At 35.5% G+C, this 10,561-nt stretch overlaps 2 protein-coding genes across 2 annotated transcripts; both read right to left on the reverse strand.

The window, feature by feature from the left end:
• Nucleotides 1–909: 909 nt before the first annotated feature.
• LOC137721392 (peroxidase 17) lies at nt 910–2,643 on the reverse strand. The gene is made up of 3 exons (XM_068460488.2): nt 2,371–2,643; nt 2,070–2,261; nt 910–1,722 (listed from the first exon to the last, which is right to left on the reverse strand). The coding sequence occupies exons 1-3, from the start codon at nt 2,563–2,565 to the stop codon at nt 1,126–1,128; spliced, it is 984 nt and encodes a 327-aa protein (XP_068316589.2). The 5' UTR covers nt 2,566–2,643; the 3' UTR covers nt 910–1,125.
• Nucleotides 2,644–5,611: 2,968 nt separating this feature from the next.
• Nucleotides 5,612–7,506, reverse strand: LOC137721294 (peroxidase 17). Its single transcript, XM_068460399.2, has 3 exons — nt 7,212–7,506; nt 6,941–7,132; nt 5,612–6,378 (listed from the first exon to the last, which is right to left on the reverse strand). The coding sequence occupies exons 1-3, from the start codon at nt 7,413–7,415 to the stop codon at nt 5,764–5,766; spliced, it is 1,011 nt and encodes a 336-aa protein (XP_068316500.1). The 5' UTR covers nt 7,416–7,506; the 3' UTR covers nt 5,612–5,763.
• Nucleotides 7,507–10,561: the final 3,055 nt, after the last annotated feature.

Raw genomic sequence — 10,561 nt, forward strand, 5'->3', positions numbered from 1 at the left:
AGTTCTTGAATTGGAGCGGAACCGACAATGTTTGTCTAAAATGAAGTAATTCCAGTGTTTTCCACTACACTATGAAATTTAACTGAAATGGTGCAAGTTTAATATTTAGATGATAGCAATGATGGATAGGAATGGAAATTAAACTCTTTAGGCTTGAATTATTCACATATTGTTGCCATTGTTTCGGAGCCAAAATACAAGAAAGAAGAGCTGCTAGTTAATATTTACATTAACGGAGAGAATAAATTGATACTGAATTTTTTGTTTACAAGATTGAACTTTGTTGATGCACAAAATCGGTGAGTTTAGAACAACGTAAAATGTTAAGTTTGTGACATTCACATTGTTACTCTGGTCACCTTATGATGATAATATGTAAAGAGATAAATATGGAAGCAAGATGTACGTGATTCATCCTAAGTTTGGCTACGTCCACGGGATAGAGGAGTTCTTATTAATAGTGAAGAGATTACACAATACATGGGTTCAAACATAATCATCATTAGTGGGTTCTAATGACGAGTTTAAGTACAATAACGACATTAGAGATTAATTGTAGGAGAATGGTCTTATTTTATAGTTGAGGAGAGTTGCTCGCTTCCGTTTGCAGTCGATGTGGGACTCTAGAAGTTTTATTTTGAAGTTAACACGTGTCGTGTTGTGAATCTTGTGATTGGCCTCCTGGTTGGAGAAAAACTCTCGTGCTTCGATAAGGGTGCTTCAGTATGACTCCTTTAGTGGGTCCCGGAAGGTATTAAGTTGACCGATACTTGGTAGTTTCGGGACTGATAAAGTATGGCACAAACAAACCTAATCTCTTACTTCCAGTTGAAGAAAGATATTACACACACACGCACATATATATATATTAACATGTTTGCGTGCATTGATGCTTTAGAAAATTGATCATCTGTAAATAAAAGATGAATATAGGGTATAATTGCCAAATACATGAGAATTCAGGCTTTCTGTCAATTGTGAAAACATTTTATGGGATTTTCTTTTCCTAATAAAATGACATAAGCCATGCCGTTAGTAAAATCTGATCCATACATAACATCAAAGGTGTCCTCAATGGAAATGGAACATTAAGTCTTTTACAACTGTCCAATCTCTTCAAGAACCCTAGCTAGGATGCATTGGAAATTTAGAAGAATGACTATTAACCACCCTGCAATTTTTTCTTACTTCCCCAGGCTGATCCACCGTCAAGTCACCCATCTTTATCATGCCCTTCACAAAAGCCTTGAAAAATTCACCTTGATCAATGCTGAACTGCTTCACAAATTCCCTCGTCTCCGGAAACGTGAAAAGCGTTTGATCCGAGTTCAGAAACCCTCTTCCGGCAACCAAGTCCCTGAAGTACTGGTTATCAAACTTTACAGGCGTAGCATCAAGGTCTCCGGTAATGTTTTGGTCCACGTTTAATGGGCAAAGCTTGTCTAGCTTTTGTCTAAACTTTGGATCAATGGCAGGGTCTGGCCGGCCACTGCCGGATTGATTGTACAGCCGAAATATGATGGAAAAGCACCGAGCTTTGCCAATAGAGTGTGACCCCGAAAGCGCAACAAGGTCCTTGACAGAGAGATTAAATTTGGCAAACAGGCCAATGAGGAATGTCGCATTGGATCTTGGACTTGGCATAACGTTGTCTGAGTCTTCTTTTCTTGCTGTTAAGCTATCCAATCTTCCCAACTTCACTTCCCAGTAAGGCCCCCCTGTCTAATAATCACACAATCATGTTAAATAGAAATTTATTCCTTTCAGTCATAGTTAAGATTCTCATCATTCACTTGTTGCATCGCATTGGAGCTCATTATGGATTCGACTATACTAAATGTAGTCAAGTTAACGTTAAATTTTAGGGTTTGTTTGATAATTGTTTTAGTTCAATTATTAGGTTTTAGTAACTGAAAATTAAAAGTTAAATTTTGTAAACTCAAAAAAGTAAGTTTAACTTTCAATAAAGCAGTTACAAACAAGTTTTTTTGGTAATCAAACGGACCTTAATGTACGTTGGACCAGAAATAAGTTCATGTATATAGGAGATAAATAAGAAAGATTATTACCAGAGAAACAGCATCTCTAGACGCCATGATTATAATGTCTGCGCAAGAAACAACTCCCGGACACACCTTCTCCAAGGCTTCTTTCACTTGGTCAACAACTTCATAAGATCTCAGTGAATTAATATTTGCAAGGGCTAGTTTTTCTCCTAGCATGGTTGGTGTGTCATCAAGCAACAATGAAGCATCACAACCCTAATTTACAGATATAATACAAGTTAATTAATTCATCATTAACAACTAACAATTAGGATTAATCAATAAGGAAATAAAGAATGTTGTTTTGTATTTATAATTCACTTACATTGACAAAGCAATCATGGAACTGTAAACGCATGACCGAAGCAAGACTCCGTGGCTCTCGAATCAAAGCCACCTTCATGACATCCTGGACAATGGATCTAGCTTTCGGGCAGGATTCCGAGTAATAACCGTGGCGGAGTTGCGCGGTGGCGCCGGTTATCATGTGTAGGATGAAGAGTGAAAAGAGAGGACACATTGAGGATTCTTCAGGCACTAGTCAGTGGTAGGCAGGTGAGCAATTGGTTCAGTTGTGTGTGGGGGCGCTTTTTGAACTTGTGGGCTGCACCACGTGCATGCATAGGAATTTAGTGGAAAAAATGGATAGTGGATGTGAAATGGTTCATTCCCCTTCTACCAAAAAAATAAAAAAAAGAGTTATTAATTTGACTAATCTTCAAAGGTGGTGAAGATTCGTCCAAATAGCGAAGTTATATGATTTAGTGATATTTTTCTTTATCCACTTGTAAGTAAAAATTCTTTGATTTAAATCTCATGAATTACAAATTCGATCCTAATTTATTCTCTTGCCTTTTAGTATAAATATATCATTAAACGAATCAAATATAAACGTGATTAGCTTACATTCGAAAATTTATTTAATCATATTTGATTCAATAATTGAACTAAGATGTATAATAAGATGTTAATGCAATAATGTAGTGTATACATTTATATAAATTAAGTTGAAAGGAATATTTGGTCGTTGAAGTTTTGAACAAACAAATTGACCCACATAATTAACACTCTAGTGGTCCTTATTCAATCGAAAACAGTAATAAACTTTTCCAGATCGCCGATGGTGGACATGTGGGACACAGTGACAATTGTGGATAATCTCACGATGTGGACAGTTTTAGGTGAAATCTGACGTGGACAGTCATATCATTTGAATTAATCAGATTTTTAAATTTAGTTCATTATTTAATAAATTAATAATGAAGAAAAATTAGTTAATTAAAGTATGATTGTGGTATACGAGGAGTCTTTCTCCCTCTTTTTCTTGAGTTTTGCAAATTTTTCAAATGATGTGGCTGTCCACATCAGATGTTAACTAAGATGGTAGCATTACTCTAATCTCACTTCACACCTTCAGACACACTTTCGACTTACTATTCCTTGGCATTGTGTATTTATATTGTTATTCATCTCCCAACACCATTTGAGCTTAAAAGTAGAAGATTAACAATCACTAGCTCCTATTAATACAATCATTTATTATCTCATTATGAATGGATTCTTTAATAATAATAATAAAAGAAAATTAATGGAAAAAACTTGAAAACTTTGAGTTTTAATGATAAAGATAAAATAAAAAGTTAAAATGAATAGTACTATATTTGACTTTTTAGTGTAAAAATGTGATTTTTCGTTAAAGTAAACAGTACCGCAGATTTTTCGTTAAAATTTTCTAATAATAATAATTAAATTTACTTGATATGTATTGCCGGCTTATTACATAAATGATTAAACGTTGTCTAACATAGCAGTGTTGTCGGCTCTCCACGTGGAGGCGAGACTGCACATGAGGGTTGTTTAACGGAGGGTACTTACGTAGGTTAAAAAATATTCATACCAAATCAAAATAATGGGATTTTGGAAATTTTATTGTTGATGTAAAAAATAAAAAAAATAAAATAAAAAAAAGGAGGAAGGGTGGGAGATGCATCAGTTATTTATTTTCATGTGCAAATGTAGCGCTTTCTGACTCTATCCTCCATTCGTCCCTTAATGTATAGTATGCTGCATCAAGTTGAAAAATACTCCACACATTTTGAGATTATACACAGATCGAGGAACATAAAGAATGCTAGGGATTCCGAACGAGGGGTGCCTGGCCGACCGCTACATAAGCTAAAAAACTACGACTAGATGCCAAGCCGGAAGTGACAGGCTACACACAGGATTAAAAAGCGAAAAAAAAAAAAATTTCAACAACCAAACAAACACACTGTCCAAAGACGTTTTGGGGGCGTTTGTTTGCCCTCACTAACTCGGACTGGACTGGACTGGACTAGCTATTAGTTCAATACTGTGTTTGTTCCATGCTGGGACTAACATTAATGAGACTAAAGGGGACTAGCATGGACAAAACCCTTCACTAAGAGGTCTTAGTGAGACCCCCCAATAACCATGGGACTAGCTAAGACTATCCTCTATTTCTCGTCCTTGTCATGCTCAACGACCACTCCCGACAGACTCCTCATCATCGCCGGTCACCTAGATCAATCATTAACTTCCCGACTCTCTTTCAGATCCATTTCACAACCAACTTTCATATAAAATATACCAAATTGAAGTTGGGAGTGACAAGATTACGATTGTACTTGAATCGAGGCCAAAATGTGGTCGAATGTGGCCGGAAAATGGCCTGGAAGTCTCGGCCTGTTTGGGCTTCTTCAAATCCATGACAAATTCGAGCATGCAAAGCTAAGATCTCGGTCCAGGGATGGTAAGAAATTTTTTGGTGGTGCTAACTTCATCCAATTTAATAAGGGTTGGCCAAAAAACACATCGGGAAACTTGCAACTCGTCGGGAAAATTGGAGCCGTGAGGTTCCGTTCGAACAACGCATAGCTAGAGAGGGAGGGAGGACAGAGAAATAGAGACTGGAATCAATAAGGAGTTTGACCAAGAATGAGAAAGAGACATGAATTGAGAGGTCTGAGAGGAAAAAAAGAGGGAGAGGGTGGGACGATGAGAGAAGAGGAAAATAGTGGGACGGAAATAGTAGGAAAAGATGGAGAAAAAGATAAGATCATAATAAAATATTAATAATTTATATATTAAATAAAATAATATTAGAATTTGTTATTATCCAGCTTCTTAGTCCAATACTGCACCAAACGCTTCACTAAGTTAGTCCAGTTTAGTCTAGTCTAAGCCAGTCCAGCTTAGTCATTGAAGCTAATCCAGTCCGAGATAGTCCGACGCAACAAACGCCCCCTTTAAAACTTCTCAAGCAAAAAATCCTTTCATTGCAACGAATAGCGCAGATTAATGTATTTAGAAACTCTATGAGTAGTATATGGACTCCTGATTCGGTTCATGCAATCACAGTTTAATTTCTTTTATGTAAAACTAATCAAGCATCAGAAATTTGTGCTTGAAATTTGTGGGAGAGTATGCGTCATTAGCTACTTTTTGTTTCCTTCTTTCAAACAGTACACATACGAAGAAAATTACTAGCGCAAATTGTAACAATCCTGTTGAAGCGGCGTAAACAAAGTAGTGTTAACCAAATCTCAGAAGAACCGAAAGTTTTGATTACCATAGAAAAAGCCTTGCTAACAATTTACAGCACTACGTTATATTCTATGTTCGTATGTTGGAACCAACGTCCACATTATGATAAACACAGTAAGCCTTGTTAATGCGTATTGTCTCTAGTCTCTATTCAGAAAGTCGGATTCATCCCTCCAAGATTCCAAAGCGTGTTGACAGGACGGTGATTAGCCACCCTACAATTCCGTCGTACCTCCCCAGGCTGCTCAAACTGCAAGTCGCCCATCTTTATCATCCCTTCAACAAAGGCCTTGAAAAATTCTCCTTGGTTACTGCTGAAGTGTTTAACATATGTCCTAGTTTGTGGATATGTGTAAAGTGTCTGATCAGAATTCAGAAAGCCTCTCCCCAAAACCAAGTCCTTGAAGTACTGGTTATCAAATACCAAAGGTGTAGCATCCAGGTCTCCGGTCACATTTTGGTCCACGTTTAAAGGGCAAAGCCTGTTCAACTTTTCTCTATACTTTGGTTCAAAGGCAGGGTCGGGCCTCCCAGTGCCGGATTGGTTGTACAGCCGAAACATGATGGAAAAGCACCTACCTTGGCCAATGGAGTGTGACCCCGAAAGGGCAACGAGATCTTTGACAGAAAGATTAAATTTGGCAAAGAGGTCAATGAGGGAGCTTGCGTTGGCTCTTGGACTTGGCATAATGTTGTCTGATGCTTCCTGGCTAGCTGATAAGCTATCCAATCTCCCTAATTTCACTTCCCAATCAGGTCCTCCCGTCTGATTAACACAAAATTATGTCATTATATCTTCAAGTACAAACAGCAGAAAGAATTCTAGTCCTTTTGCAAATTCACGTCGACAAATCTGTTTTTAGTCTTCGTTTTATACAAAACGAAATCCCAAATGTCACGACACGATTCAAGAGACCACAGCGCAGATACATTATATACAACATTTCAAATATATCAAGTTGCGCTGTAATGAGAAGGAAAACATCCCGTTTGAACTGATCAGTAGCTCTTAAGTTCTTAACCAAGACCGAGCAATAACGAAATTTGATTGCGCGTTTTCCAGAATTGACAGCAAACAAAAGGTACAAAAGTCCCTTCACAGATACAACTGATAATTCCCTTAGAAAACTACGCCTCGGTTACTTTGAATTCCGATCAAATGACTCTTAACTTCACTTACGATGCAAAGCTTAAGTGCATATGTTTGGGGGCAAATCTATGACTGATATTCTGACTCTAATTTCCAAATTGCAAACAAATCCGTATCAAATTATGTACAAATTAAAACTCTGTTTTAGGTAATGAAATAAGTAAGAAAAGTTTGATACCAGAGCAACAGCGTCTCGAGCCGCCATGATTACGATATCAGCGCAAGAAACAGCTCCGGGACAGACCTTCTCCAAGGCTTCCTTGGCTTCATCAACCACCTCATAAGATCTCAGAGAATTTATATTTGAAAGGGAAAGTTTTTCTCCAAGCATTGTTGGCGTGTCATCAAGTAACATAGAACCATCACAGCCCTGCAAGCATATTAATTTAAAGATTAACAAAACTTGGGAAAGATATAGAATTTTTTGCAGAAAGTTTTTGTTTATTTACATTCACAAAGCAGTCATGGAATTGGAAGCGCATGACAGAGGCAAGGCTGCGGGGCTCTTTGACTAGAGCCTTCTTCATGACGTCCCGGACAACGGATTCTGCTTCCGGGCATGTTTGGGAGTAATGGCCGGGGCGGAGTTGCGCGGCGGGCACGGCTATGGGCAGCAGGAGGAGGAGGAAGGGGAGGAACAAGAGAGGAGACATTAAGTTACTAGGTGGCAGAGGTGTGTGTACCTGAATTTGGGAGTGCCTGAATTGCAGTTTTGGATATGGGCTTTTATTTGGGGAAAATCTCTCTCCCTTCACCCCTATTTGTTCTACCCTTTTAATCCGCCGTGAAAATCATTTCTGGCTGATTTTTTAGGGCAAATTTTATTGGAATTCATATAATATTTTTTTTATCTTAATTTAAATTTTAAATGTGAATTGTCTTTTTTATCCTATTACATAATTACAATTAAGTACAAGATAAAATTAATAAAACAAAAATTTATTAATAAACCCATACATAGTAATCAAACCCTAACATAGAAAAAAAAAACAAGTTATTTTTTAACAATGATAATGATTTTAAAATTTTGAATGCTCAAACTAAAGTATGAATTGATTTATCCCAGTTTGACTTCATTTTTTTTTTATTTTTTATTTTTAAGGAATTAATAACAAAATCAATGCCTTTTCCAACGTATATAATTACTAGCAGAAATATATATGAGATTTAAAATCTAAAGTCTAACTACTTGTGTGAATGTCACGCTTTTTTTTGCTTCATTCGTGAAGGGTGGAGGTCGTACTTTGCTTGTAGTTATGATGGCAGTGCATAGCAGCAAAATAGCGACTGTCCTAAAATTTGAAGGTGTTGAGTTCCTTATATCTGGTGAAACAAATGTATGTAGTCTCCAAAAGCTTCCCCTTCTTCCTCTTGTTTCAATCCATATTAATTTTTCATAATTTAATTCAGTTGTTGGATATCAAAAATATTTTAATTTCGTGAAAATAAATGAATGTGAGGTTCAAGTAAGCATAGCAAATATGCCTTCATTTTTAAGGTGATTTTTTTTTTATTATCTTGATTATGATAATTAAAACATAATCTTGTTTTGATTATGAGATTATTAGGTGTCTTTATCGGGGAGTAGGATTCTCTCCCCTCCTAATCTCCTTCCCTTTCCCTCCCTTCCTATTTGAACGGTTATGGTTAAGTCACGTCAACGTTTTGCGTTAATTTTTAATAGTCAGAAAAGGACAAAAAGTAGTATGTGAGAGGAGGGGAAGAAAAGGGATGGGAATAAGAGGGGAGAGAATCCTACTCTCTTTATCGGTCATGTAATGGGAGGCATTGTGCCTCTCTACTTCTCTGCAAATTGGCATAGGCCTTGGAAGGCTAATGAGACTTTATGAAATGCACAGAGTGAGAGATAATTTTCGTCTCCTTCGACTGCAATGAGGAAAAATTCAATGAACACTTCAAGTGCATGTTGTGGCTGGCAGTGTCATTTGATGCTAATCTTTATAAAAGATTGAGTGATGTGTGCTGCATAGAATGCGTGGCAAAATACTAACTTTGAGTTTTTATTTTCTAAATGGGTGTAAAGATAAATTTACATATTAAATTAGGCTTGTGAGGGTAGTTTAGGTAGTAAATTGGGTTTAAAGAGATATTGATAGTTTAACTAAAAGTAATATGGGTGTAGAAAAAAGTTATATGGGTTCAAATAAAATTTCTCATTTTCAAAATTTGTTGAATGTATGCAAGAGCTTGTGTTTGGATGAGAAAATAAATTTAGAATTTTGACAAAAGTTAAAATTAATAATTGACATGTACAAATTTCTTTTTTTTTTTATTCATAAATAAAAAAATTTAGACTTTTCGCGTAGAAAAAAATCTGAAATTTGGGACCTTTAATTCCCAAGTTTAAATTTTATTTTCAAATTTATATGAGTAAGAGTTAAAAAAAAAAAAAAAATCCATACTCAAATTCTATTGTTATTAGGTTAAATAAATAAAAAAAAAAATTTATAAATTTTAAAAAATAAAATTTCGTCATTTTAAATTTTAATAATCTTAAATTTTTTTACTTTTGTATTTTAATTTTCGTCGTTTTAAATTTTTTTAATTCAAATAGAATAATAGAGTAATAATATCAATAGTAAAAAGGGGAGGGCAAGTGGCGTGTTGTGAGTTATGGATTAATTGATGAGTAATGTTAAGAAGATTAAGTTTATAAATTTAATTTACAAATTTAATCTCTATAATATTATGATTGATTGATTGATGAATTCAAAAAATTGAGATCATGATCCTCTCCTGATCTTTGTATGGAGATCCTTATGATCAAGAAGTGTGGATCGTTGGATGAAAATTCAACGGCTATAATTATTATAATTTTAAAGGAACTCCCTATTTGTAGTCGTTGAATTTTCATCCAACAACCTACATTTTTTTATCATGAAAATCCCCATACAAAGATCAGGAGTGGATGCTGATCCAAAAAAATGGGGTTTGGAATTTGGATTCTGGTCGTGTCTCTCTCTTGGATGGGTGTCGACAAATAAGAGGTTCTTTGCCCCAAAAAAGAAGAAAAAGAAATAAGAGGTTGAGTTTGTATGTTGTGACAAGAGGAGGCAGCAGAAGCCAATTGGCTGAAGGGGCCAACTCATGACATGTGTGACGACATAGGAGGTTATGGATGGGCTGGTGGGGACACTGCAACTACTGCGTCAGTCAACAATTGCGACACCCACCACCTCTTGCTATCTCATATTTCGTCATCTGTTGCAGTCCTAAATTTATTAAAGCATCGTCTGAAGGTTCTATCTTTTACGGGATTATTACATTTCAAGTTTTAGTGAGAATTTCATCTTAAAGGGTTAAAAAATAAGACTAAATCCATCACCTAGAGCTAGTAACTTTTTTATTTTATTTTTAATAGCATTAAATGGGGTTACATTTAGCCTCAAAAAACAGTAGGTCCTATAAAAAAGTAGCAACTCATGTGAGTAAAATTATATTATTTTTTCTCTACTTGCGAATACACTTATATTCTTTTTTATTCTTTTTTTTAATTTTTTTTCTAACAGATTTTTCTTGCAATTTGGCTAATTAATGATTGTTTTAAAATTCTTAAAAATTAAAATTTCAGTTGATTGAACGTTCATTGGCACTGGTAAGTGAAATTTTCAACTTTTTTTTTTTTTTTTTTTATCAAATTGTATGATACTAATTTACCAATTGGTGCTAGGTAAATTGTTGTGTTGTATGTGAAAATCAAATTATTTCAGAGGGCGAAGTGGGGGTTTGTATATTTCAACAGATGAGTTAAGATAAATTGTTGTGTTGGATTAGATTC

The sequence above is a fragment of the Pyrus communis genome, chromosome 1 (genome assembly GCF_041283825.1).
Source record: "Pyrus communis isolate YQ-2024b chromosome 1, ASM4128382v1, whole genome shotgun sequence".
In the NCBI taxonomy this organism is placed as follows: Eukaryota; Viridiplantae; Streptophyta; class Magnoliopsida; order Rosales; family Rosaceae; genus Pyrus; species Pyrus communis.